The following is a 27500-nucleotide window of genomic DNA, read 5'->3' as shown; positions in this document are numbered from 1 at the left end:
GGAGATCAACGCGCCGGGCGCCGTGGTGACTCACCATAGCAACGGCAGCACCCAGCAGTCCCGCACCGCCCTCCACGCAGCGTGTCAGCTGGCAGACGTTGTCATGACGCAGCTGCTCGTTTGGGTGAGGGTTCTATTCAGAACACTGGAATTGCCTTTAAGTGCCTCCAGCATGCGTATCCCTCAGAAGACCACTTAAACTGACTGACCATTTAAACTCCAAACTCACTTTTCTTTTCTTTATTTCTCCTTCTTCCCTTCCATTCCCTTTCTTCTTCTCTCCCCTCCTCTCCTGTCCTCCTCCGCGGCCCTCTTCTGCCCGCTATCTCCTCTGTCCACTCTTCTTATGCTCTTCTCTCTCTCTCTCTCTCTCTTTCTCTCTCTCTCTCTCTCCTCTGCAGTATGGCAGTGACGTGAGGTGCCGTGATCCTCAGGGTCAGACTGCCCTCTCGTTGGCCCGCCGTGCCGGCAGCCAGGAGTGTGCGGACATACTGGTGCAGTACGGCTGCCCCATCGAGAGCAGCACCACACCCTGCACCACCCCGACCGGCGCCTCCCTGGGCTCCCCCTGCTCCTCCGGCGCACCACTCCCCAGCGGGAGCACCATGGGTGGTGGTGCTGGTGGTGCTGGTGCCACCCCCACCCTCTCAAGCAAAACCAGCGCAGCCACCGCCACCACCCTGAGTAGGAGCAGCTCCCGAAGAGCCGTGTCCTAACTGCACTCAGTCGTGTGTGTGTGTGTGTGTGTGTGCATGCATGTGTTTCTGTGTGTGTGTGTGTGTGTGTGTGTGTGTGTGTGTGTGTGTGTGTGTGTGTGTGTGTGTGTGTGTGTGTGTGTGTGTGTGTGTGTGTGTGTGTGTGTGTGTGTCTGTGTCTGTGTGTAATTATATGTATGTGTGAACAAATGAAGGTGAGTGAGAGTGTAAGAAAACAAATCCGTTTGTAGCATTGGTAGAGGAAAAAAGACAAAATGAACAGGAATGGCTGCCATCAATGCAACCAGCATGTTGCCACTGTGTCTGAGTAGGGGCCCACCTGTACTTAGTAGTTTCCAGACACCAGGCCAGTGGTGTCTCTCTCTCCCACGCAAAACAACACACAAACATACTGTAGTGGAAAGGCAACAGACAACCTGTTTATGAGCTCCTCAGCATAAGGCGACATGTTGTGTGCGTGTACAGTATGTGTGTGTGTGTGTGTGTGTGTGTGTGTGTGTGTGTGTGTGTGCGTGTGTGTGCGTTTATGTCTGTGTGTACGTGCACAAAAACATGAATTCTACACCTTGGGACAGCAGGAAGGAGTGCATCTTCACCTCTTCAGTTCTCCAACGAACCCCATAACTCCCCCCCCCCCCCCCCCCCCCCCACACACACACAAGCACACACGCACACACGCACACACACACACACACACGCACACTGACACTCACAGTGTGTGGTGTATTTTAATGACTTTGCATTGCCAGAGAGAGCAGGAACAAGCATGTCGGGCCAAGGGCCACTGCCCGCTGCCTGTGGACTTTGGCCTGCTTCCAAAGCCAGTGCTCGAATTACCACCAGTTACCACAGCATTGGAGAACAAGCCAGTCGGACAAAAGGGAACCTTTAATAATAATAAAAAAACACATACAGGATGGACATCTGTTCCGGCATCCAGTCACCTCACCTCTGGTACTGGACATCACTGAGGAGAGGGAGCACGGGTTGCAAGGTCACCAAAATGGGGCAAGGTCACTGATAACTTCTCTGCTGAATCTTCAGGATGAAAAGGAGATGATGCGTCATGAAAATTGTTCTGATGAGCTAACTATTTTTATGTGAAAAAAATGGAAGTCATACTAAAAGAATGAAAAAAGACAGCTTTACTAACTGTGAATGTAATGAAAGCATTCAAATGCTGAAATTGAATGAATTCTATTAGACACCAATGGGGACAATAGTAAGACTGAAAGCCCTTTCACCGAAATCCTAACACATGGAATGTCCATCGGCTGTCAATCAAAGCGGGAAAAACTGCTGAGTTGTGTTATTATATTCATACGATGTTACTCTCATAGAAATAGTCTGCTACGGACAACAAAAAAAAATAAATGTATGGAATTTTTACTTCAAAAAGAGCAGACAAATAATTGTACAGGATATTCAAAATGCTATGAAGAAAAAAAAAGATTGTTTGACTTCATTATATCACCCATGACGAATAGTGTTCCCATGTTTAAAAACTGTGACTGTATCTACTAGAATTTGTACAACTTGATTTCCTGTCTGTATAGGCATATACAGAGATTACTACTAACTGTTTAGGAGTTTGCATCAGGTTATGAGTTTTACTTATTTTTCTTTCTTCTTTCAAAATAACAAAAAAAAAAAAGAATGAAGTCAAGCGTTGGGATACGATGTTACTCATGAGGGACCACATGGAATTTCTGGGATGTATCTTAGCAACCTGTGTTGTAATTATCAGTCAGTCACACTGCCAAGCTCTTCATCACGATGATGGAGAGAGAGAGAGAGAGAGAGAGAGAGACATGCCTTTGAGTGATTGAATGTATCTCTGAATCCCCCTATTTGAACGGGTTCCTATGTCTGTGTCACAAATCCGGGGACCATTGTGAATGTAAGCTACTTTGTGTTTGTAGTTTCTGATGAATACAAGTGTAATGAAGTTTGTGCCGGGGCACTAAAAGAACTAATAATGGATGTTTGTCACTGTTTAATCAGCGACTGCACCTGCAATATGGAGAGGTTTTATTTTGTGTTCTCACAAAATATCCACAGTTATTGAGGGAATAATTAAGGTTATTGGGGACAACTACTATCAGTTTATCCTGTTATTGTGACAAGATTTCTAAACATATGGTTGTTTTTATGGTTGTTTTGACTATTCTGGGCATAATAATTGAAATCTAAAAAATGATCATTAGAAATAACTACTATCAATTTATCTTGTTATTGAAAATAGGTTGTTCAGAAGGTTGGTACATAAAAAACATTCATGGTCATTTAAAAACCATTAATAACCAGCCCAATTTGTGCACTGTCAGAACAATAATGTGATCAGTATTACTGAAAATTGCACTGCAAGGTAAGCCTGCAGTTTAATCAATGAAGGTCTTTCTTCTGGATATATTTACTGGAATAAATAAGTGAAATATAAAATACACAAAGCCACCAAATGCAGTTCACTTCTAGCAGGAAAGCAGGTCCAGAGGTCATAAGGAGCTGTGAGGGCCATGACCCCCAGCCTCACCTTTACGCCTCGAAAGCGATGTCTGTTATCAACGTGAGCTTCTCATCATTTTCTATGCCTGTACATGAGCCATGAGCATTCTGCTGTCTCTCTTCCAGATCCATTTTCATGAGGAAATATGTAATGGAGTTATTTTGCCCTCATTTTTTAAATGTGAAAACAGTACAAAGCAAAGTAATACAAACAGATCAAAAGACAACTCATGAACATGAATAAATTTTTTATAAAATGTTTGGTGGTTGTTTTGACTTGCATGTTGGTGATCAGCCTGTCCTATTTGTCTGTCCACCTGTCTGCATTTCTGTTGTCTGTGTATCATATGTCACCATGAACTCTTTCAAAATATTTTTTTTTTTTTACAATAAACCTTTCAAACAGAAATCAGAAATAGAACACTTGTATTGCAATGAAGCTAAAACTGAATGCAATAATGTGGCAATTCTCAAAGAAAAGTACTATTTTCTGTCAGTTATACAGCCCTCAGTAGTCTGGACATTTATTTCTGAAAGACATTCATTGTTGCACAGGGCACAGAATATCGTAAACCTAAACAGTCAAACTAACTCAATATTTGAGGAAACTAATTACCTTAAAAATGACCTTACAAATATTTGGTTATTAGTAACTCAAGAATTTCAAGTGGCTTGTAGGCTATAACACGTCCTTGAGTTGACAATAACGTTTTACTTACGGGCACTGGTCGTAGACTGCTGCGATGGTAGCCTACTGCTCCAGGATTAAACAGCAACCTTTTTGCAAAGCCTGTAGCATTGTTCCAAAAAATAAACTGAAGCCATTTGATCCTCAAGTCTGGGTTCTTGGTCAAAATGCATTGTTGAAGTTCTATTTGTGCATAGCGCACAAGGCCGTTGACATTCAGCCATCCTTGCATAGGCCTCCTAAAACCGTCACGAATTTTGTGGGCATGGCCCCAACTGGGCGAGCTCATGAATAGTAATGAGCTTATCAATTCCACGTCAATCTGAAGAGCTTTTGCAATTGGCCTAATTTCTCTGCTTATTTCTTTTCAGTGGCTAGAGCTGACAGAGGAGGTAGCTGTTTATTTTCACATTCACGACATAGCACAGACACATATGGACCTAACATGTTCAAAAAAATACAAGTAAAAACGGTTTTGTGTGGCAGGGCACCTTTAAGTAGGTCTGTTAAGTCTCTTTTTCAATGGACATGTCCATGGTTACTCTGACTATACTCCATTAACCAGCATTCACCCACATTTAACTGCATCTACCTACCACAAGACACAACCCATGTAAAACACTGAATCAGTAGGTTAGTGCAGCCAATACTGGCAAATGTATACCCTGACAACTATGTATATTTGAATATGGCTTTAGGATCAAGGGAGTAAATTCTTCAGAAACAAACGAGTTATATTCATTTAAATCTTTTTTTAGGTTGACTGTGAATAGTGTGATCCACGTATGGGGCGTGCCATGACAAAATTTGAAAGGTGAGAGGATAAAAATAAATCCTAAAATAGAATTTTTCTAATTTGACCACAAATACATTCCTTAACCTCTAATGCATCTCTCAGCGAAATATTACACTGAAATACAACCCCGAAATATGACTTTAAAAGGCAAAATAAATGCTTATATGAAAGGTGGTCCTCACTGTACAGACCAGACACCATAACATTTTTGCTAGCTTTCATACTGGTGACACTGTAGAAGTGAAGGAGTTTAATTACATTTACAGTTATACTCATTTGGCAGATGGTTGTATCCAAAGTGACTCATGAGGTACAGCACATGCACACACACACATTTTTTTTTTTATCAACTTCAACAGAAACAGAAAAGAAAGTGCACGCTTCATCACAAACTGTCACACAGTTGTGAGGATATTGGAGGAAGACATGACTCAGTTCATGCCTGACACAGCTAAAGAGCAGGAAACAGTTCCTTCCTGGAAGCATTCCCACTCTGTTAGGGCACAAGACTCCAAACAGGGCCTCTTGTGTGGCCATGTCCTAAATGGCAGGACTACTACTTGACTTTTATCACTTTTAAATGACATATCTTATTTGGTTTCCATTCAGATTTCATGTGCTATGTGTTGGAGTATTTTGTTGCATATATTACAGTTCTCAAGTGGTATTATAACATTACACTTGCATTTAAGACTGCATGGAACTGAGAGAATTAGAAAATTAAAAGAAGAAAAGTTTTATTAAGACTAGGTCAGCGTTGTCCAAGCTTAATGATGTTTTGGGCCCCCACCGTCGACTTCAAGCCTTGAAGTCGACAGTGGGGGCCCAAAAGACATCCAAGAAAACAATTTTTCCAAATTGTTTTGATATAATGTAGAGTGAAAGGCAAAAGGTCAGGGCAATGTATTTCAAACAAATGTGAAAATAAAGTTATATCATTACAGATAAAAGGCAAGATTATAACCAACCATTAAAATAGTGTATTCAGCTAGTAGCAAACAGAAGTGTTACATATCTATTTGATTTTGCAGCATCTTACAACCAAAACAAAATAGTTCACTGAAATAGGTCAGGTAACAGATAGAAGAGACACTGATTGCTATCACAATAGCATTCAACCATGGAAACATGTTAACATCTTTAATTGGTGGATAATGAAGACTGAATGGATTGAGTTTATCTCAGTCCCATATTACATGTTCTTAAGCTACTAGTAGGCCTACTTGTCTTTTTGTTCAAGGACTATTTTTATTTTCTTTCAACTCCTTGCTTATTCACCTTCTTCCCATTAGATTTGTGTTATAACTTTAAGAGTCCATGTCTGACTGACTGGTGCTGGCATTGCTCATCTTTCTCAGGCTAGTGTTTTTGGGCTTGTTTTTTCCTTCGGCCTCTACACCGTCCTCCACAGGGATTGCTATCGCCTCCTTTCTCACGTAGCGGGCCACCGCTCTCAGGAGGCTTCTGCGGAAGCTGGGGCTCAGGAAGTTGTAGAGGACCGGGTTGGCGATGTAGTGGAGGTGGGTGAAGGAAAACAGCACGTTGAGGGAGAAGTATACCAAGTTTGTGGTGTTACAGTTTAGTATAAGTGGGTTAAGGTCGTCCACCATTATTAAAAGATTGACGAGATGATATGGTAGCCAGCACACAACGAATGCTGCTGAGTAGAAGTGAAACATCTTTGTGTCCACGTTGTAGGATGCCTGAAGCTCCGGCGACTTCTTCAGGGCCTGCACAGTGAGCCAGTTGCAGGTGATGATGATAGCCCCAGGGATTAGAAACTGGAAGATCATGGAGGTCATGGTGATGACCACCACCCAGGTGACGTAGTCCTTCTCCGGCGCGAGATAGCAGCCGGGCGAGTGGTACTCTACCAGCTGGACGTTGGACACTAGCAGCGGCGTCAGCAGCAAGGCGAAGGTCCAGAACCCGGCGCAGATGAGCACCCGACGCCGCTTCTCCGCCGGGCCCCAGGGTCTCGGAGGCGTTGCTATGGCAACGCTGGCTCGGGTGAGCGCCAGGTAGCGCTCCACTGACATGTACGCCAGGAAGAAGGAGGTGCTGTAGTAGTTGAACTCGTAGATGAAGGTGGTGAAGCGGCAGAGGAACTGGCCCCACATCCACACGTAATCCATCATGACCTCCAGCAGGAAGACGGGCATGATCGTCATCACCATCAGGTGCGAGATGCAGATGTTGAGCGTGCAGAAGACGTCGGTGCTGCGCGAGTGCCGCCTCTGCCAGTTGACCCACACCACCACGCTGTTGGCTGCCAGGCCCACCATGAAGGCGATGAGGTAGACGAAGAAGAGGACAATGCGCCTGGACTTGTAGTCCAGCTCCACGGAGCAGTGGAAGAAGACGTCCCAAATAGTTTCATTGCTGTCAAACATTGTCTGGTTTGAAAGACAAATTAGATATACTTAATACATTTGCCAACTCAAACTTCAAATTAAATATTAAATAATTTTTATGTTTATATTTTTGCAAAAGAAGAGTGCCTTGGAGCTTCTTTTTTCTCTCAAATTAAATAAGCAAATAGTCAAATACAGTCATTCGGTAGCCAACATGTGGCTAAACCAATCAATGAAATTGGTCCTTTCAGCACAAACATCTACAACGGCATCTACAAGCATCTACATTAGATATGTTTAATTATAAAGTAAGAAAACATTATTGGTCACACTATATTAAAGAGCCCATATATTATTATATTATTATTCTACCATTACAAATACTGTAGTATTTTTCAGTGAGTAATAGCACATTATTAAACCAGATCCTACATTTGCATATCAGCACAAATATATTAGTGTACTGCTATCCAATTCATACACTAGGTATTTAGTGCACTGTACCTATATAGCCATATAGCATAAGGTCATGCCACTATAAAGTTTTACCATAGTGTTACTATAAAGTGTAACACAATATTCTCATTATCAATAGCAATATTATCATTATCACTCTTACTCACCAGCTTTTAACACTGTGCTTTCTCTGTGAGGAAGAATATGTAGAGTTCAGAGATCTACTAATGATCTACTGGCCAATTCTATGGGTATTTATACTCATAGAATCTACCCCTTTTTTAAGTTTCTGAGGATTCTTCGTTGTGCCCTATGTAGTATTATGATGATATTATTCTCTTGTTGTCATAGAAAATGTCCTTGACGATAATTCTAAGTTGGCTGTTCCATGAAGCGTTGTTTGTGTCCTCTCAGGCTTCTCTGTCAAATGTGGCAAAGGTGAGAGAAGCAGAGCGGTTGCACTCAGGGCTTAGGAGTCAGATTGGCTGACCAGGGAAGCTCACTGGTAGGATGTGGCTCAGGATGTGAGGGGTCTTTGGGGAAGACTGTGGAGACCAGGCAAAAAGGAAATGATTTGACACTTTCCAACTACCAAAAAGCAAAAGTGATCCCAATAGCCAATAGCAAATAAGATGTTGTAAACCACTATATATTAGGCCTAGTTAAATTACAACAAACCAGAAACAACAGCACTAAGTATGTATAGCTATATAACCATAACCATAAGCTTCAGCGTTCAGCCTTACTTTTGGATTTTTAACACCGGAGTATTGGATTAATGCATTTCTGCAAGCAAACTGAGATATTACTTAGAGACATTCAAAATCTAAGACAAGGATATGGTTTTATTTTGATATTCAATTTCAGACATCTTCAAACATTCCTCTATACATTATAAATACATCTCATAAAGACATGACACTCATAACCACACTGTAAGGCACAGGCATCACCTGAATCTTATTCCAGCTTCACACTAGCTCCTGCTCGAGCCCTTGACATAACCGTCACCTTACTCTAACCCTTAAACATGTGTCTTATGTCTTAAACATACATCATATTACAGGACAGGTGTAGCTTTAGAATCTTTAACAACTATAAACATCATTAGAATTACATTAAAGTTTAAAACATCAATTGCACTTCATGCAAAGTGTTCAGTGGAATATGACAATACAGTGGATGAATCACATGTTATTTAATGCATTCATTTTCAGTCAATAAATAGAGTGGTTGTTGTAGGCAAACTGGAGTGTGCAACAATAGGACTCAGGCGAAAATGTTGGCGATGAATTCCCGGAAGCGTTTGGCATACTGTTCAGGGTGGACTGTGGATATCTCTGCCCCAGCCTAGACGTGACAAGATACATGTGGACTTGTAACTAACTAGAACAATCAAAGACCAAAACATGCCCCAGTTAGGCTACTGTAAAGTCATGGGTCTTGTATAGGTCAGATAAAGCACAGTATAACACAGAACAGCAGAAGAACATATTAACTAATTGAATGTGAAAATGGTGCAAATACAATGGAGGAAAAATAATGTAATCACACATACATTTCTAATACCATTTATTATACCATGCCCTAATATGCTAGCTAGCCTATCCTATCCAATCCTATCCTATCCAATACTATACCATCTGCCTACTACAATTATGCTATGCTATGCTATACGCTGTGATATGTGATGATTTGTATGTCATATTTCTGAACATAATTCCAGCTCTGATCATGTTGCTAAGTAGGTATTTATTTCTGAACATAATTCCAGCTCTGATCATGTTGCTGAGTGGGTATTTACTGCTGATATGCTGTTGAACATTTTCTGTGTGGAGTTAGAGACATACCTCTGTTGATGTTAGTAGTTAAACACTGTGCCTACCCCATGTTTGACTGTTTTTGCGGCATGCGCTGCTTTCTTCTTGGTGTCATACTGCGTCAGCACATCAATCAGACCCATGAAGTAGACCTCCCGCTGGGGAGCACCTGAACATTTTCGATAGATAGATAGATAGATAAATAGATAGATAGATAAATACATACATACATACATACATACAATTAGTATTTATATTACCGGTAGTATTAGTATTATAACTGAAGAAAGAGATCAATCCAGGCACTCCAAAAACGCTGACAGCGAGGAGGGGATTTGGATAAATTCTTCATCAGACCGATGCGTTAGGTCGAAACATGTTTGCTTTTAATATGAAGTAGCCGGTTACAATAAAGGCTTTTAAAATGTATCCATATCCCTTCCTCGCTGTCGCCGTTTTTGGAGTGCCTTGATTGATCTCATAAAATGGACTGATCCCCCTTACCTAAGAGCACCCAATACCGTGGATATACATCTGCAACTAGAGCTACGAGCCATCTGTTCTGTTGTGTTATAACTAGTTAAAAATGAAGTGTCACTCACTCACCAACATCACTCTGAATGGCATACACGTCTACGTAGGGGTCAAACTCCCCAGGGCCAAAGGGCTTGAAGGAGTTCATGTACCCTGCAATGCCTTCAGGGGAGGTGCCGTAGGAGCCGCTGGCTGGGTGTGGTTGTCCAGGGGTTGCCTGGGGAATCCCATTCTGCACCTCCTCTCCCTCCTCAAAGGAGGACTCCTGTTCCTCCTCCTCTCGCTCATACCGCTCCACGTCATGGATCCCCAGAAGCAGGCTATAGTCCATAATCCTTAACCGCACCAGGAACTGCACACACACACACACACACACACACACACACACACACACACACACACACACACACACACAAATGAATATATAAATACACTTATTCAAACACATAAACACACACACACACACACACACACACACAAATGAATATATAAACACACACTCACACAAACACATTTCTATGAATTTGCTGAAACACATGTGCACGCACGCACGCACTCACGGACGCACGCACGCACGCACCAATACACGCACACACACGCACACACACACACACACACACACACACACACACACACACACACACACAGGCAAGCTAACAAGAAGCTGTATGCCTATGCCTGCATGCTGCACACCATTCTGTCACCATCCTCTCACCTCTACATCTCTGTTCAGCTTCTCCATGATCTTCTCCTTCTGCTCCTCACTCACAAACACCTTCTGCATGTTGTTACGGAAATCCACATCTTTGTATGTGGGAAGCTCTTTCACCTATGTACAGTAAGACGGAATCAAGACACAATATTATGCAGGACTGGACCAATATTCTTTGATTGCACAGCACAATTCATCTGTTTATAATGTAATTATGCTGTGTCAGGGTTAGTGTGATAGTGTAATTATGCTATGTTAGGGAAGTGTATAAGTTCCCTTTTGATGACAACAGAACTCGTACCTTCTCTTTATCGCTTGCTTCACGTGACACCAGCGAGCCCTTCAAAAGATAAGTGGCCTTTTATTAGCACAGCTGTTAGTCTCCTGATGCAGTTGAGATGCAGAGCTTCATCGATGCAAACAAAATTCTAACATAAAATGTTGCCCTGTTTAATCTTGGCAAAGAAATCCTGGTTGGTGTGGTCAAGATGAGGGGATGTATGGTACCAATATGCTGCGTTTTGCTATCTTGTCACCATAATGCCCCCTAGTGTTCAAAAGAACTAACATGAGAGTGCAGTCACAGCTGAACTTTTAACTTCTGAATGGTCCGTCCACTTGTCATGACACCATACACTTGAGTCAGTACACATGACTGATTGCACAATTAAACTTCCACTTATCCAGCTGACGCCATGATACCATGTTGACACAGGTTTAAAGCACAGCCACTGCATCTTTAAAGCACGCATGGCACGCCACTGCACTGCTGCGACCTCCTATTTTATCTGTCTATATTTACAGCATTTGATTGATTATTCACGGTGTCTGTTGGCACAAGAATGTTGACTTTGTGAGCCTAATGCACCATAATGGCTTGTCTTTGCCTGTGGTTCTAAGTAAATACATATTTGTGCTTCTTCTTAAGTGTGTGTGTGTGTGTGTGTGTGTGTGTGTGCCTGTCTGTCTGTCTGTTTGACTGTCAAACATGGCAACCCCACACGCAGTTGTCCAACAGTACCTTGAGGTCGTATTTCCTGTGAACCATGAGCCTGTGGCTGAACATGTTCCTCATGACCATGAGGTAGGTGTCCTCGCTCTCCACTGTGATGCGGTACAGGCCCAGAAACTGGGGGAGTAACGTGCTGCCATGACATGTTACTATGTGCTGAGAGATGGGGAGTGGGGAGGGGAGGATAGAGAATAATTATCTGTTTTTTCTTCTTTTTTCATAAAAATAGAGATCTTTTAACATTTTCAAAACCTTTCCAAACATGGACCCTAGAGCACTCCTCACAATCAGTTGTGACTTGGATCTGCGGATCTGTGGATCAGCAATGAAACACATTTACAAGAACTAAGATGGTCTCTTTCCAGGAATATGCCATTCATATGAAAAAGGTTGTCTGTTGTCTGTCTAGATGAAACCCCTTATGTCCCCAATATCCTTACTTATAGCATATTGTATGTTGTTCTGCTAACATTGTTTGTAAACACTTGATCACTGACAGAAAAGGTGTGATATATCCTTTACACTATCTGGAAGAGTGGCAGTTGAAAAGACAAACAAACTTCATTCAAATTCTTGATGCTTCCATGCTTCCTGGTTAGCTAACTCAGATAAGGTGTCATATTGCAAACACTGTTTTTTGGTTAAAGATTATGTGGATATCTGTGGTTGTTCTTAGTCCCTGACTTCAAATTTGTTCCTGGTTCTGGAAACAGAAAACTGAATGGATGGCTTAACCAGGAACAAGAACAGGAACATATCTCACATGTCATATAACATTACAGCTACATGTCAGCTTGCTTAACTGGAAATATCACCAAACATCGGTCCAATGCTAATTAATTTATCCCAGGTAATTAAGTGTACAGTTGAATTGGCCTGGGTTAGACCAGCAGATCATAATATACAACATGCTACTGTAGATCTACACCAAAGCCTTTTTAAAGCAACACCAAAAAGTTTTTTGTACCCTAAAATAACGTTTCCAAAATCGTTTCAGTGGTTCATCAACTCGTAACAGGGTGAACGGCACTTCTGCATTTGCTTCGCGACCCTCTATCGGCAAGTTGGCCAGATCGGGTAGCGGACCTAGTTCGATGGAATGAGACATAAGAAACTACAAATTTGACTTGCTTCTGATGTCACAATCCATCATACTTTCATAAAATCATGCAACATACTCTACCTTGTCTGTGGACATCGTTATTTCCAAAGCCGGTGCTGGATAAACAAATAGCTTGTGTACTACAGAGGAAAAGTGCTTTGGTGTTGCTTTAAGGTTACTAAATCAGAGACATAAGGCTGCATGGGATGCATGACAAAGGCTCGCTCTGGATACGCTCTGCTCTCCCCAGGCCATTTAAGGTACTGGGGGCTTGTGGCCCACCTCGTGGTATTGGGAGAGGATGTTGAGCATGTCCTCCACCTCCTCGCTGGAGATTTGCTTGACGATGAGAGTGCGGTCGTAGGAGGAGAGCAGCAGACCCTCCTCCTGCGTGTCGGCAGCCTGCACTGGGGGGCTACGCACCAGGGAGGCCTACAGGAACACCACAAAGCACAAGAGTTTAGAGCCCTTTGGCACTTCACACACACTCACACTCACATTAAGAGATCTTATGTGCAGTAATGTCTCTCCAGAGAACAAGAATGTGGAAACATAATGCCGTAAAGAAGTCAAATACAAAGCAGGGTGGAGGGTGGAGTACCACTGGGATACAGTGACTGGGACCATATTGGATGACAAATGGAATACAACAGAAATATTATAACACTTTTGTGTACAGACTAAAGATGCTGTACTTGACTGACTATAGGCTGACTTAAAGGAAAAGTCTGGCATTTTTTACATAGATCTGTTTCTCGAGGTAACTGAGTACTATTGGTATGGAGAAAAAAAACAGCTAGAGTAGCCAGACAGCTACAGTGCTACACTCTGGGGGCATAATTTTAAACAATTCATTTTTTTCAAAATGACAGTACTCAGTGACCTCGCGAAACAGAGATCTATGTGAAAAATTGCTGGATTTCTCCTTCAATAACCATTCAGCCCTCTCAAAGCATAAACACATGTCCGTCAGCCTCATAGTCCTCCTCATTCGTCTACATGAGGTCATCTTTAGACCCCTGTTCCAATATTGGCTACAGTACACAGGCTCTGAAAGAAGATTTCTAGAGAGCATGTGCTGAAAGAGAGTCGTTGGCTGCCCTTGTCAATATGCAAATGCCCATTCAAATGATGCTGGGTGGGTATGCCGTTGGTCACATACGTACTTCCCCTTCATACTGGCTGCCACAGTGTCAATACTTCAGTATGAACTATCAACATGGTTTGTGTGTGTGTGTCTGTGTGTGTGTGTGTGTGTGTGTGTGTGTGTGTGTGTGTGTGTACTTAACCACAGAAAAAAGAATAAAATAAAACGGATGGCAAGTTCACACCTGGTAGTCCAGATCTTCGATGCCAAATCGCTCACGGAGGTTTCGAAATACCTGCGGGCAGTATTCTTTGAACTTGAAGTGGCCGGGGAGATTTTCCCTGTAGAGAGAATAAGAGTCATTGCATAATATTTACAACCTGTTGTTCCTGGTGTAGCTCGTTTAGTTGAGCAAGGTGAAAACCAGGGTCATGGATCATTATCTATGCAAAAACATTCATGTCTATCTATCCATGCAATGCGTGTTGATATAATCATGTAAGATGTTATGGATGAATGCATCTGATAAATAAAATACAGTTTGCTACAGTACAGGTTATATAATATAGGCAAAGAAACAGTTTACATCTTGACTGGGTGGATGTGTAAGTAGTACAGCATGTTAATTTAACTCTCCTTGTGTGAAAATCCAGGATTACTGAACCATTGCAGAATGGCAGAAAATCAGTATAGTATGTTAAATGAACAATATTATGTTCCACACATTAAACACTTTGCCATCGGTAACAACACAGTCAACTACCTACAAGAAAAGCCCATCCATTCACGAGTTCTATCTCAGGAAACCCTAGTACACTGGAGGTTTCCAGTGTTGCAACCTTGTGGTTTGGACAGTGTGAAATCCCCCAAAAGGTCTTTTGGCAGGACCTAAATACCAGACCAGATTAAAGGATTGAAGAAATCCCATGCGAGCCACAGAAATCTCAGCCTCTTGCTCGTGCAATGAAACAAAGAATAACAACATTACTATGGCTTCACTCCTGATTAATTGATTGGTTTCTTAATACTCTCTTCAACACACACACACACACACACACAGCTCACTTTTTCACAACCATACTCACTATGTACATTTCCCTCTGTCTGTATCTCTCTCTCTCTCTCTCACACACACAAACACACACAAATACACAGAGAAAAATAGCTTTCCACATTCCTTTCAGTGGACATGTGTCATCGGTGGTCTAATTGTCTCATTCCTCTCTCTCTCCGTCTCTCTTTCACTTGCTCTCCTTTATACAGAAGCATCCTGTGTTTGTGTGAAGTCTAACCTGACACTGAGTAACCTCGCCCTGTTTTTTGCCTCTCTCTGCTCCAAGGCTGCCTCAGTCTCTCTCAAGACTTCTCAGCTCCTCAGCTGTGTGGAAACTTGGCAGTGCAAAGTTTAAAATACCTGGAATTGCTATTTTTACATTATAAAGAATGATAATGTCTGATATGGGCATAGAATTCCATACTTTTTTTTCCTTAGGTCATCCTCAGGGATCTTGCAAAGCCTAAGTTGGGTTTACATATTATTACATAATAAGCTACATATTTACTGCCTGCTTCATGGATAACCAATGGTATAACCATAACACAAATAAAATGTATCTAAATGCATGTGCAATATTTTGCCTGACGTCAGTCATCCTGGGCATCAATGTCTATTTTCTGAGAAATTTGGTTAATTCCAGTAAAACATCTGACCCAACTATTACTTTACTCTGCTATCTCTAGATTCTCTCCTGTTTCCTGCTGCTATACTGTGACAAACAGAGGTGTTGTGTCTAGTGAATAGTCTGTAAATCGTTTTTAATGTGGGAAAAGATAAAAAATGAACTCAATGATGGTGCTACATCTGAAAAAGGTATCTCATTTCAGAATTGAATGAGGGTGGGAGTTATATCACTGTAACGTTGAAAACAGCATTGTCCTGTGATGGTCTGACAGATCTGAGAGAGGCTCACTTGTTAAAGAGATGGTTGTTCACTTTGATCTTGGTGTTGGCTTTGAAGTCATCTGGCAGTAACATGACAGGAACAGGTATCTGAGACAGGTCATTTATCTGCAGGGTGTGGACACAGTGTAAACATACACAGGCATAGCTGGACAAAGATGGACATACAGTCATACACATATGCAAACACATAGAGACTCTCATGCTGCAATGTACAGGGACATTGATATGGACAAGTACACTTGAGATCATGCTCACAAAATATGACACCAATGACACAGGGCTGAGGCACACACACGCACACACACACATTCTCTCTCTCCCTCTCTCTCTCTCTCTCTCACACACACACACACACACACACACACACACACACACTATAAATTGCATGTACAATGTGTCATCTTAATTTGATTACTACCATCATCACTATCACAATCACCATCGTTATCATCAACTCATCATCTCGACATCAGTAAGACTACAGAGGATGTCCACGTACCGCGTGATTGACGCCCCACATGAAAACACTCAAAACAGGATTGCTTGCCCGGAAGACCTCCACCCTCTGATGCACAAAATGCTTCTTTTTGCTTTTAGTTCGAGCGAGCTTCACCACGGGTCCACCAGACTTACCAGGAGAGGACATTTTCGTGCTGACTAAACCCGATATCGGAACTTCTCTGTGTCCGATACAGAAATCTAGCGCCTACCTGTCTTCGTCTGTACCGTGCGCAACAACGACCAGGTGAACGTTTCCTTTGCGCGTGCCTCCCTATCGACCACTTGTAGCGATTTTCCAGTTTGACATGATGCAAACTTAGCTTACCTAAACTTTGAGTGTGTTCGATTATGTTCTCAAGCTTTTCTCATTAATGGACTATGAATCCCGCTAAATTCCAGCTGTTCCATCACCATCCAAAAACCAAACACTTGCAGTCACTGCCAGCTAATTGACGTCAGCGCCAAAGCGCGTTAAGAGGGACTGGCCAAAAGTTCACTACATGGCCCAGTTTGACTGGCCAATGGTGTCAATAACGTAATATGAATGGGCCCTCACCAATTCCCTGACTGAGTTCGCGTCATCGTCACATTAGATCGTTTGAGCAGAGTTTCAGTTTATTACCCATAAGCCTCTGGAATGACAATTTGTGATGGCAGCGGTCAGTTGATTTTCATGTGACCTCTTTTTCTTCCCTTCCCTCTCTCTCCCTGTCTCTCTAGGTCTCTTAAAACTTACATAGGCTCAATACACACGTATGCACACACACACAAACACACACAGAGAGAGAGAGAGAGATGGGCATGCCCTACTACACTCACTACTTTATTGAATTTCTTTAATAGCTTGATTAGATTTTCTGAAATCCATTCCTCCACCTAACATTTTGAACTGTGCAAGATGACTTTTTATTTCCACTGAGCACATTCTTATGTGTGTGACATCACTGTATCATGTAATATAAATGGCAAAAATGTATGGCTCATATTTAGAAGATCATTGCACTGCTCCTATGGTTACTTGTGGTCATTGGTAATAGTTGTGGCCTCAGCTCCAGCATGATAACACTCAGGGCCAACAATCTGTTAACTCAAGCTGTGTCATATGAGAGAGATTTTCAGATTACTGTTGCTTGGCTCCAGCCTTGGTCTGCCTCTCAACAACGTTTCCCTTTGTCCAGGTGTCCCCCTTCACAGACAAGCATGCAATAACGCCTTCAGAAGAGAAGAGGGATCTGTGCCTCTTAAAACAGTGGAAAAATAAACGGACCCACTAGGAAAAAAGACAGTAAGAACTGTGTCTTTTTTCCTTTTCTGTTGGCTGTTTCCTTTGAATACAGTATGGCCTTACAGAGTACGTGTTCTACGTGCAGTGGTCATCATGTTTGTTTATTTTACAAAACATTGGCTCACACATGGTATGTACTTAAATGAGATTGTGTATTTATTTAAAAATCAGTCTTTTTTCAGCAGGTATCAGTTTGCAAATGGCATTAAAGTTTTAACCCCGTGAGGTGGGATTTCACCATAGTACAAAAGGTACACAAAAGAGATAAATAATAATGAAATTATATTATAAAAATACAAAGTTTTGTTAAATAATTCGATTTAACTTATAGGCTTATAAAAAAGTAAATATACAAAAGTATCTTGATAAGAGCATTGATTGCTTTGTCTTGACACCATAGCAAGCTTTGGGTGGCCGTGGTGCAGAAAAGGCACAGGTTATGTAGCATCTGTCTTCAACCTAAACTACACATCAGTGTTGGGGTTTGCACACATTCAGAAATAGTTCACGGTTTAGCGTCTGTGTGTCTCTCTGAGTGTGGTTTGTCAATTTGTTAGCAGTGTGCTTTGATTCCAGTTTTTTACACATTTTAAACCAAATTGATTTCAAGGCCTCTAGCGTCAATTCACCTCTTTTGCTGAGGCCTTTCAGTAAATACATTTGCTAGTTTTGTATCTCTAAAAATATTTACACTGTATTTATCCAGACAATTGTATTAAAGTGTCATATACATGTGCATCTAACCAATGGAAGATAAGATGAGACAAAAACTCATTTAAACCTTGTCAGGCTTCATGACCAAGTGGAGTCCTGCACATGGGAAGGCCAGATGTCCTTTGCCTATCGCTATGTGTTTGTGTTTGTGTTTTTTAGCTGGACCCCAAACTCTAAACAACTCCAGACAGACAGACAGACAGACAGACTCTTGATTGAGGGACTCAAGGGCTCTGTGGTGAACATCCCTTCTCACACACCGTCGCAGGAAACAGTGCCGTCTTCAGCTGTTCTCGACGGCATCGCTGCTCCGGTTTCACTCACACACCAGCACTGACCACGCTGCATGCCCCTCGAGGAGCGACACTACGGAGAGAGAGAGAGATAGAGAGAGAGAGAGAGGGAGAGAGAGGGAGAGAGTGGGAGAGGGAGAGAGTGGGAGAGAGAGTGAGAGAGAGAGAGGGAGAGAGAGGGAGAAAGAGAGAGAGAGACAAGACAGACAGCACAATTAATAAACACTTTATGTTTACTTTCACATAACATTTTAACTCTGCTATCTGACAGTGTTTTCTGTCACTCCAACCTCTGACACCAACCTGCTTCTTTCTGTAGAAACCTCTCCGGTCACAGTTGGGGATGTAAATGGCCTGATCAGACTGGATGATCTTTAGCTCCAGACCTTGGAGAATAGAGTTGAGCTGTTTACGGCAGGGACCCTGAAATCAAACACAAGACACACAAAGACATGGCACATCAGCAAGAGTGTCAATGTTCAATAATTTTCAAAAGTTCACTGGGAATCGGAACATACCTGGAAATCACCAATGGGTGTAGATGGTTGGGAAGCTGAAAAGTTAAGAAACAAAAAAAACATGAACATATTATAAAACGTAAATCCCAGTAGCAGAATTTTCAGCCAACTGCAGTGTGCAGCATCCCTTATTCACCTCTAGGTGGAGACATTCTACCCACAAATACACTGTAATACAGCTGTGTTTCTGTCACTATGATGCGCCCTGAACACCTGCTTCAGATCCAGCGCATTGATTGACAATAATGAATTGTGTTTAGTTTGGACATGCTAGGCCTACCACTTCACCAGCACTAACAGATATACAGATGGATCTTGATACGTACCAAATAATGACATTTGTATTTAGAGAGGATATTGTATAAAAATATCTTAACAGCAACAGGTGTTCAGTGTGTAGGCGATGTATTGGCAGTGTCCTCAGAAACTCTTCTGAGTACCTTACATGATGGTTTTGAGGTTTTGGTTGTTTACAACAGATTCAGACTGAGGTCTACAGAGTCATTACTGTTTCCGCCAGTGGTTTAGTGACTGTCTCTTCTCACCCCACATCAAACAGTACTATTAAAAATGTGTCAAGAGTGAAGAATCCCTTTCCTTCATGTCCACTTCCACAACACACTCTTTACTTTTCCTGAAAGTCCAGCCAATACAAATCCAACAAATCGGTCACATATTGAAAGGTCACCCACCAAAGAGCAGAGGCTAAGAAGGCTACTCTCTACACTCTCCCTTCCCCTCTCTCTCTCTCTCTCTCTGTCTCCCTCTCTCCCTCTCTTTCTATCTCTGTCTCTCTCTGTCCTTGTGAGTGCCCAGTCATAGCGCAGGACAGATACAGACAGCAAAGCGCTGCCGCGTCGTAAAACAGGGTGGACTCTTTTCCTGAGCAGAGTACAAATTCAGCATTCCAGCGAGGCACCAGTCCAGTGTCTCTGGTTTGAAAAACGCCCACTAGTGTTTCTGCTCTCACAAGCATGGCCCACCCACAACAAAAGCCACTTCCATCGAAATGACCAGTCCATAAATAGCCTAACTCATAGTAGAGCTGTCATCTGACAGAAAGCTTCATTGGAAACATATACCCCATCTAGTCTGCTGTGCTCTGGATGAAATAGACCATATACTTATGAAATGGACTGTAGCCAAAGAAAATACATTTCAGAGTTCAAAAATCCATTTAGGAACAATAAGACCCCAATTCTGGGATATACGAAGACCACTGAATGAACTTTTTCCTTAACAGGCCTAATCCCCTGAATAAAATAAGACCTCATAAATGACAGTCGGAGTATAAAACTGATTTGTGACCCCTGTGCATGCTTCAGACCTCTGGCGCGGCTATCCCAGACACATAACACAGGCGTGAGTGTGCCGCCTGGCGTGGTCAGGGAAACACGCGTCATCGCCCGCGGCACTTCATCGTGATTCCGTTTCAGCGGCTCATCATTCCCTCAGTCGGCATGTCTCCCTTACAGGTTGGCCGTGCCCGCGTGTTTCCGTTGGCCACGCCGCGCCCCGAGGTATGCTCGACCGCGAGCTCGTCCAATAGATCTCTCACCCCTCTCTAAAAACTCCCTCCCATCTCTCTCTCAACCCCCCTCTACACACACACACACACACATGCACACACTCCCATAGCAAAACATGTGCTTCAGATAGGGCAGCTAGCCAGAGACCCAGTCATGCCCTAAATCGCCCATAGCACAGCTGTCTATAGCTACGCCATTCCCAACGAGGCCAGTTTACCTGGGGTGAACTGCTCAGCAGACAGACGAGATTACGGCTACTGCGTGTGGGCTGACGATGTAAAGACCCAGTGACTATGTGCAGTTACATGACACCTGGATTCCTTAAGGCTTAGACAGCAACATTACGAGTGGGTCTTGAATTCTCAAGCTTTCCACTCATGGACATCACACATTTACACATTTACTCAAGTCAATAAAATAATGAAGGGATTATATTATAGAATTCACCTGAAATATTTAAATACTCCACCTTTCAAGGCTATTTTTTGACAGAGATAGTATGGCTAAGTATAGTTAAGTTAGTATAGCATTGTCAGTGTCCATAGCATGTAGAATCAGTCAATCAGAACAACTTAATAGGTTCAGAGGCTTGACACTTCTCTTCCTCAGGGTCAGATGAATGTTAAACTAAGTGGACTTAAACCTCTTACTACTATATTAAACCTGAAATTACTAGGATAAAGTTCAACAAAATTCACCAAACTGGAATTCACAATACTGAAGAGTGCACACACACCCCTCCCCTGCACTTTCTGACTTCCCTAAGCACATGGTTTAATGGCTCTAGGCTCGGAGAAGGAAGTAAACAGTAGAGCTGTCAAAAGCAGTGAAATTAAAGTAACCAATGGCTTAGTGGAGCGAGAAAAAACTCAATACTAAAAAAAAAATTCCATTCTCTGCTCACTGTGCAAAGATGGAAAAATTACAATCCTTAAAGCAGATCCAAACCTCAAACATGTCTCCTCCTCCCCCTAAAAAGCTGCCCTGTAAGGATTGTTTGGCATGTTTTACCTGTGGTCTGCGGGTTGCCTGTGGCGGGGCTCCTGAGGCTACTGCAGATCCCCCGGCCCTGCAGCAGGGCATGGAGTGGGTTGGGGTCACCCAGCGGGGGGTTGCAGCGGAGCCCCCGTGCACAACTCAGGGTGTAGACGCCGCACAGCTCCCCCTGGCCCAGTGCCGCCGTGCTGTCTTCCCCTGGCCGCTCCGAGGGGACTGTGGCAGCACCACCCCGGCCCTTGGCGTCCTTGGGGCAGTTGGGGCAAGTCTTGTGGAGCCCATGGCGGGGCGCCAGTCCCCGGGTGGCTGGCACTGCCAGAGGGAAGATCACCAGGAGGGTCAGAAGGTTGGGAAACAGAGGCATTGCTTTCATATGTGGTCTGTCCAGAGGCAAAGTCCTTTCCAAACACGAGATTAAAAACAAGTGTTGCTGGCCAAGGGTTTGTGTGTCAGCCAACTGTCGGCTTTTTTTCTTTTCGCTTATCTCCTCTCTGTTCCTCTTCACTTCTCTTTTCTTCTCTTCTCTTCTCTTTTCTTGTCTTCTCTTCTCTCCTCTTTCCTTTCTCTTCTCTCTGGTCTTCTTCTCTCTGTCTGTTCTTGTTCTCTTCAGTGGAGCGCTCCTAATTGAAGCTGTGAGGCCGAGGTGGGAGACGTTCCCAAAAGCAGCAACCTGAGACTGATGATCAAGCACACGCAGACTGTTGCCCGGGACACAACTGACGAGAGCTTTTAAAGATCAGAAAGGTGGAGGGAGAGGGAGAAAGAGGAGGGCAGAGAGAGACAGACAGAGAGAGAGAGAGAGAGTGAGTGTGTGTGTGAGTGTGTGTGTGTATGTGTGAGTGTGTGTGTGTGTGTTAGAGAGAGAGAACTGTGTGTATGTGTGTGTGTATTTGAGTGAGTGTGTGTGTGTGTGTGTGTGTGTGTGTGTGTGTGCGTGTGTGTGTGTGTGTGTCTTTTTTACTCCTCTGCTCATGGTGCTCTCTAAGAGCATCTTAGATGTTTCTTTCACAAAGTGTCCATAGATGAATGCCATAACATCACATTCAATTTTTTAAACTTCCGATGGCATTTGTAGTATATTCTTTCCATTTAAGGAATACTCAAGTCTTGGAGGAACAGAATTCAACATGATTGGTGAAAACCATTGTTCAGACCAGAGGGAATTATGTTGGATGCCATTATTGACTAGGACCCTTACAAATGTGATTAAATTAAAAACACAGTAGGCTGTTACATTCACAAACTTTATAAACACCATGTTTATGCTGGGCTTTCAAACTCAGTTTTAAAAACTTTGTCTTTAAATTAATATGTGATGACACTTCAAGGAAACATTGCTACTAAGGGCCTGAGGGTTGATACTCAATCAATGCCATCTAACATGCCAGTGTCCTATTGCGTAAGATCTCATTCACTGGAAATTAAATGTTATGTTTTAACTGTTGTAAAACGTATTGTAAAACATATTTTTGCCATGTCATAATTTCTGTAGTTGTAGACCAGAAATGGTAGAAAGTGAAAATCTGTAATAGAATAGAATTTGCAGATGACTAATACTGACATATTGGCATATTGTGAGTATAAATAACCGACAAAAATAGACTGTTAATACTTTATCACGTGGATGGATCAGGTAAATCTGGTCAATCAAATGTGACAATTTCTGTGACATCATACAGTAACCAGGCAACTGTGTACTATTTGCTCACATAGATAGCCTATGGAAAAGTCTACCGTTCCGTAGGCTATTAATCACTTTGTAGGCTGACTACAAAAATCTCGTTTACGTGCCCTTTGGATTGAAATGCCAAGCCCTATTTCAGTTTCAATCCCGCACACGTCAGAACACGTAATGTGTGAAGGAGCTTCTGTTGAAAACATTAGGCCTATGACCTTTAACCTGACTAGCTAGCATAATGAAGTCTTTAGAACTCCTGAAATTCTATTCTGCACCTAAAACTATGTTAGTCTATGTTCGAGAAAACAAAAACAGAAAATGAACCATTCAATATCATCTAGATATATGGACAGACATAGATGGATTAATTGGATGATTTTGATTAAAGGGACTATTTGCTATCTGTGAAAACTCTGATCCAGTTATCTGCTTGTTTGTCTGAAAAATATGTCATTGTTATGTCAAATAACCAAAATTAGGTGGCCCTTGTAGCCTAAAAGCCTGCCAACGAGAAAAGTGAATCCTAGGTGGTTTTGACCCGTGCCAACCGTTTATGAGCCAAGCAATCTGGACCCTGGTTCGTGACAGCTGGGATACATCCTAGATCAGGAGCAGATCAACGCAAGCAGCTCCAAAGTCAGCTGTTATCTGAGATATGCGGTTCTTGGCTCTGACCCTATAAAAGTACCTCTGACGCAGCGGTCCACTGTTTTGTGGAACTTTTCATTGCTGGGCAATAACTCAGAAGAACTGTTTTTGACAACAGCTTTGCCTAATAGCGTCATATAAGAGAGTTTTTATTAAGTGGATTGTGTGTCACTCAGAGCCAGATTAACCATGTTACTCTAAACCCTGAAAGATGATGTTGATACATAATGCAAGTCTTACTAGACATACCGTAGGTAACGCTGGCTTCACAGTGATGGGAAAGTAGATTCCTGGCAACGAGACAGGGTGCCTTAGTAGTTAAACATGGATAAATGAGCCACTTTTCTTTACAACATTTCAAAATTAATCTGTGTGACTACTCGGGTTTTGGCTACACCTTTGAGTAACCATTGCTGAGAGGTTTTTTTTGCTACACCTCCTGTTTTTTTTTTATATATGTGTAAGCTGAAAGAGCCCTACTGTTGTTTCTCAACTGTCTCAGCTCCTCCCATGCATCTAGGCTGTTGTAAGTCCGAAAACCATCAGTGGCTTGAAAACATCATCCAGGGACAGTCACACCCAATCAGTGATTAACTGCAGGCTCTTGCTCTGGAACCCAGCAGCATCTAAATTTAGATACCATATTCACATTTTAAATAGCCCCCGTGACTGTTATTTTTGGACATTTGTTAAAAAAAAGGGAGAAACTCTTTTTTATGTATTAAAAATGACCTGCCACAAAGCTCAAAGAGACTTCTTGAAAAGTTTTGCCGTGTGTAACATGACTTTCCAGTTATTCATGGCGTTTTCTTTTTTCGAATATTCATACTTTTGGGCTAAATCATGTGGACAGCAGGCTCGTAAAAGTCATCCTGGTTTCTTGGAAGTTGTGGTAGCCCAGGCCGTAAATTTTGGGATGGGAGAAACCTGGTGTCTGTACTTGCCGGCTGTAGCAGCCAGTGCCAGAGCCTGGGTTTGACTCTAACGGCGGTTGATGTGGAGTGGGCGAGCGATGCATGGAGAGCGTGTTGGCGGACCGGGTTAGTGCTTACGAGTGTCTGCACGCCCACTCCACACTTCCCCTTCTTCTTAAAGGTGTAGTCTGTGATTTGCTTTCGGTTTTGTAAAAGGTTGTTTGTATTTTAGTTACATTTGGTCATTATGTCAATTATATGCCAATACAAGGACTAGTATCCCCAGAGCAATTCAGAGTTAAGTGCCCTGTTGCCTCTATGCTACCACTGCCCCATATTTGAGCTTAATAGCCAATCAAAGTAGGCTACATCCCTCTACTCAATGATGACTGTAATGTGGACTGTGTACAAACATCAGTTTTGTTTAAAAGTAATTATTGAAGACCACGAGGAGGAGCTATTTGGTGAATTAGACAAAATGTGTATGGGATGAAAATCACAGACCCACTCACTTCCTGTCAACCTTCACTGTCTAATCTAAATAAAGACAAAAGCCCCAAAAATATACTTTAAAAACATTCACATCTTGCCATTATTCATTTGTGTCCATGGCCCTGAAAAAGTTCTGTCATCATGCCCACACACCACAGCCCTGTCTTGTGATCATCCATAATCTGGAAGGAAATATGGTCCATCAATGCATGACATTGAGTGTCAAACAGTTCTAAGGCTAGCCGACATTGTTTAATTCTTCTCTTGCTCCTGAGGCTCAACAAGTTGCTAACAACACCAAATACATATGTTTGATACCTTGGGAACATGCCGTGTACTACTGTAAGTTGCTTTGGATACAAATCTTTGCCAACCAAGTGTAATGTAAATGTAAGGCCTGGGATGTCAGTGTCTGGGCCTGGCTAATGGGACTGGGTCGATGGACGGATGGGGGTAGGTGTCTGATGGGGTGGATGGGGCGTGCAAATCAGTGGAAGAGAGAGTTGAGTTAGCCAGTGTGTCACTCAGTTCATCGCCTGCGGTCTGGAGATGCATGCCTCATTGGTCCAGGTGGAGGCTTTGCTCATCGCTTTTGTTTATCTTACCATCGAACTGTGTATATTCGACGCGAGCGCACAACAATGCAGGCACGGACGGATCGAACACACCAGGGATTAGGGATCGTTGGAAGACATGAGAACACGAAGTGTACACACACATACACACACACACACACACACACTTAAAAGACTTTCAAAAGACTTGCATAGTGAGGTCATGGATAATAACTGAATGGTGTAAACCCCCACCCCCCACCCCTACCGCATTTCTTTCAAACAATTTGCTCTTGATCTGTCATTGCCTTGATTACGCCCACGCAGTGATGTCATAATTGATCGCCCACAGTAGGAAAAAAAGGGGGGAACTGCATCACAGGTGCCCTTGAGCGTCTACAAGGAAAAATGGACGAGTGTGATGGTGATGTTTTTTTCTTTCTCTCTCTCTCTTCCTCCTGCCTCCCTCCAAGTGGAAGATTAAATGGTTTTCCTCATTTCCTTGGGGACCGCGTTGCCATAGGTTTGCTTATATCTCTATGCCATTCACTCTGTTTGTGTTGGTGGTGCCCCCATAGAGAGCCATGACAGGTCTGATGGAGGGGTGATGTTATATGTTTGCGCCTGGGCTCCAGGTTGTCAGAGGGTGTTTGGTCAAGCGGGCCCACAATGTCATGTGTCACTTGGTCGACACTTTGTGGAAGTGGTGCCGCCCGTTATCCAAAGAGCACTATCCCACTGGAGGACTGAGTTTTGGAAGGGTCTCTGGCAACCCTTGCAACTGATCCACTCAAATAAAAAAATTACAGTAGAGTGGTTGGACAAGATGGACCCTTAAAGCCTGTTTTCCTGAACAGGGATTACTCTGTAGTTTCTCCACTTTAAATGCCATTAACCCCAAGGCAAGGCTTCATGCGTAATGAAACCAGCTTGCCCCATGTTGGTAATCTCTGTCATCATTGCCATTCTGCTTTCTTTCACTGTTGCAACTGTAATGTTAACTGATTTGATGGATTGAATAACTGATGGATTTTTATAGCTGTTGGGCATAAACCTAACTAGCATCCTTGAGCTTTTGTTTCATACTAGCTAGCCATAGCCAACAACTAAGTAGATAGTCAAGGATACTACTGTGTTTTAGCCTGACGTAGTCATACTCAATTCTAGTCAGAATATGAGTCTGATACTGCTCCATTGGGACGTAATTATGGGGCGTGTTTCAAACGATACAGGGGGGGAATGTAGTGTAATGTAGGAATGTGTAGGAAGAAAACACACAAACCATCCTTCTTCTCCTATATCCCTCCATTTTTAAAAATAATTCTGTTGAACAGTGATATGCTACAAACATGTTAAACAGCTGGGAAAGGCTGTCGCAAATCCCTCGAACAGGTGGTCAATCAGAGATTTCAAACGAACGAGGGAACATGTCGCAATGCAACAGCGCTGTTTTCACTTGTCCACATTTACAGCATAATACTCTTGATGACTTACATAATTCTTGGCAAGATTATTGTCTGCAATAATCAACAATAAACAACAAAAAAATGTGTTAAGATCTTGGAGTAAGATATGTATGAGTATGGATTTGTGTTTGAGTGTGTGTGCGTGTGTGTATGTAAAGTACCCTTAT

The 27500-nt window shown here is 42.6% G+C and overlaps 4 protein-coding genes across 7 annotated transcripts in view; 1 reads left to right on the top strand and 3 right to left on the bottom strand.

The window, feature by feature from the left end:
* LOC143103655 (arf-GAP with GTPase, ANK repeat and PH domain-containing protein 1-like) overlaps nt 1-756 on the top strand; it is a 33878-nt gene extending 33122 nt beyond the window's left edge. For 2 of the 3 annotated variants that reach the window (XM_076267402.1, XM_076267401.1), the window contains exons 17-18: nt 1-124; nt 402-756. The exon at nt 1-124 is cut by the window's left edge and continues 171 nt beyond it. In XM_076267402.1, the coding sequence (XP_076123517.1) occupies nt 1-124; nt 402-716 (439 nt within the window). In that variant the 3' untranslated portion in view covers nt 717-756. The remainder of the gene's footprint in view (nt 125-401) is intronic. The other variant, XM_076267403.1, reaches the window with a different exon arrangement.
* Nucleotides 757-4940: 4184 nt separating this feature from the next.
* LOC143104253 (G-protein coupled receptor 182-like) lies at nt 4941-8258 on the bottom strand. Its single transcript, XM_076268235.1, has 2 exons — nt 7683-8258; nt 4941-7101 (listed from the first exon to the last, which is right to left on the bottom strand). The coding sequence occupies exon 2, from the start codon at nt 7096-7098 to the stop codon at nt 6013-6015; it is 1086 nt and encodes a 361-aa protein (XP_076124350.1). The 5' UTR covers nt 7099-7101; nt 7683-8258; the 3' UTR covers nt 4941-6012.
* An 84-nt stretch (nt 8259-8342) lies between these two features.
* On the bottom strand, nt 8343-16725 carry LOC143104252 (phosphatidylinositol 5-phosphate 4-kinase type-2 gamma-like). Of its 2 annotated transcripts, none has more exons than XM_076268233.1 (10): nt 16245-16725; nt 15753-15850; nt 14027-14123; nt 12978-13127; nt 11603-11749; nt 10883-10921; nt 10585-10698; nt 9942-10221; nt 9401-9504; nt 8343-8865 (listed from the first exon to the last, which is right to left on the bottom strand). In XM_076268233.1, exons 1-10 carry the CDS (start codon nt 16389-16391, stop codon nt 8785-8787), a joined length of 1257 nt encoding a protein of 418 aa, XP_076124348.1. In that variant the 5' UTR covers nt 16392-16725; the 3' UTR covers nt 8343-8784. The 2 variants fall into 2 exon arrangements, with proteins under 2 accessions (XP_076124348.1, XP_076124349.1); XM_076268234.1 differs by having other exon boundaries at nt 16572-16725.
* Nucleotides 16726-17664: 939 nt separating this feature from the next.
* LOC143103711 (insulin-like growth factor-binding protein 6) lies at nt 17665-22279 on the bottom strand. Its single transcript, XM_076267502.1, has 4 exons — nt 21597-22279; nt 19057-19091; nt 18842-18961; nt 17665-18611 (listed from the first exon to the last, which is right to left on the bottom strand). Exons 1-4 carry the CDS (start codon nt 21952-21954, stop codon nt 18498-18500), a joined length of 627 nt encoding a protein of 208 aa, XP_076123617.1. The 5' UTR covers nt 21955-22279; the 3' UTR covers nt 17665-18497.
* Between the last annotated feature and the right edge of the window lie 5221 nt (nt 22280-27500).

Source organism: Alosa pseudoharengus, unplaced genomic scaffold, assembly GCF_046254945.1.
Source record: "Alosa pseudoharengus isolate Yale_2024_CS ecotype anadromous, Long Island Sound unplaced genomic scaffold, YU_APseudo_1.1 YU_APseudo_1.1_scf_5, whole genome shotgun sequence".
NCBI lineage: Eukaryota > Metazoa > Chordata > Actinopteri > Clupeiformes > Clupeidae > Alosa > Alosa pseudoharengus.
Note: the sequence above shows the minus strand (reverse complement) of the source record. Positions and strands in the feature narration are given on the sequence as shown.

Excerpts from the sequence above, each read along its gene's own strand:
- LOC143104253 (XM_076268235.1), bottom strand. The coding sequence starts at position 7,098 with ATGTTTGACAGCAATGAAACTATTTGGGACGTCTTCTTCCACTGCTCC.
- LOC143104252 (XM_076268233.1), bottom strand. The coding sequence starts at position 16,391 with ATGTCCTCTCCTGGTAAGTCTGGTGGACCCGTGGTGAAGCTCGCTCGA. Across the intron at positions 11,750-12,977 it reads TCCTCTCCCAATACCACGAG|CACATAGTAACATGTCATGG; the intron begins GTGGGCCACAAG and ends CCCATCTCTCAG. Across the intron at positions 10,699-10,882 it reads AAGCAAGCGATAAAGAGAAG|GTGAAAGAGCTTCCCACATA; the intron begins GTACGAGTTCTG and ends TACTGTACATAG.
- LOC143103711 (XM_076267502.1), bottom strand. The coding sequence starts at position 21,954 with ATGAAAGCAATGCCTCTGTTTCCCAACCTTCTGACCCTCCTGGTGATC. Across the intron at positions 19,092-21,596 it reads AGGCAACCCGCAGACCACAG|CTTCCCAACCATCTACACCC; the intron begins GTAAAACATGCC and ends TTAACTTTTCAG. Across the intron at positions 18,962-19,056 it reads CACCCATTGGTGATTTCCAG|GGTCCCTGCCGTAAACAGCT; the intron begins GTATGTTCCGAT and ends GTTTGATTTCAG.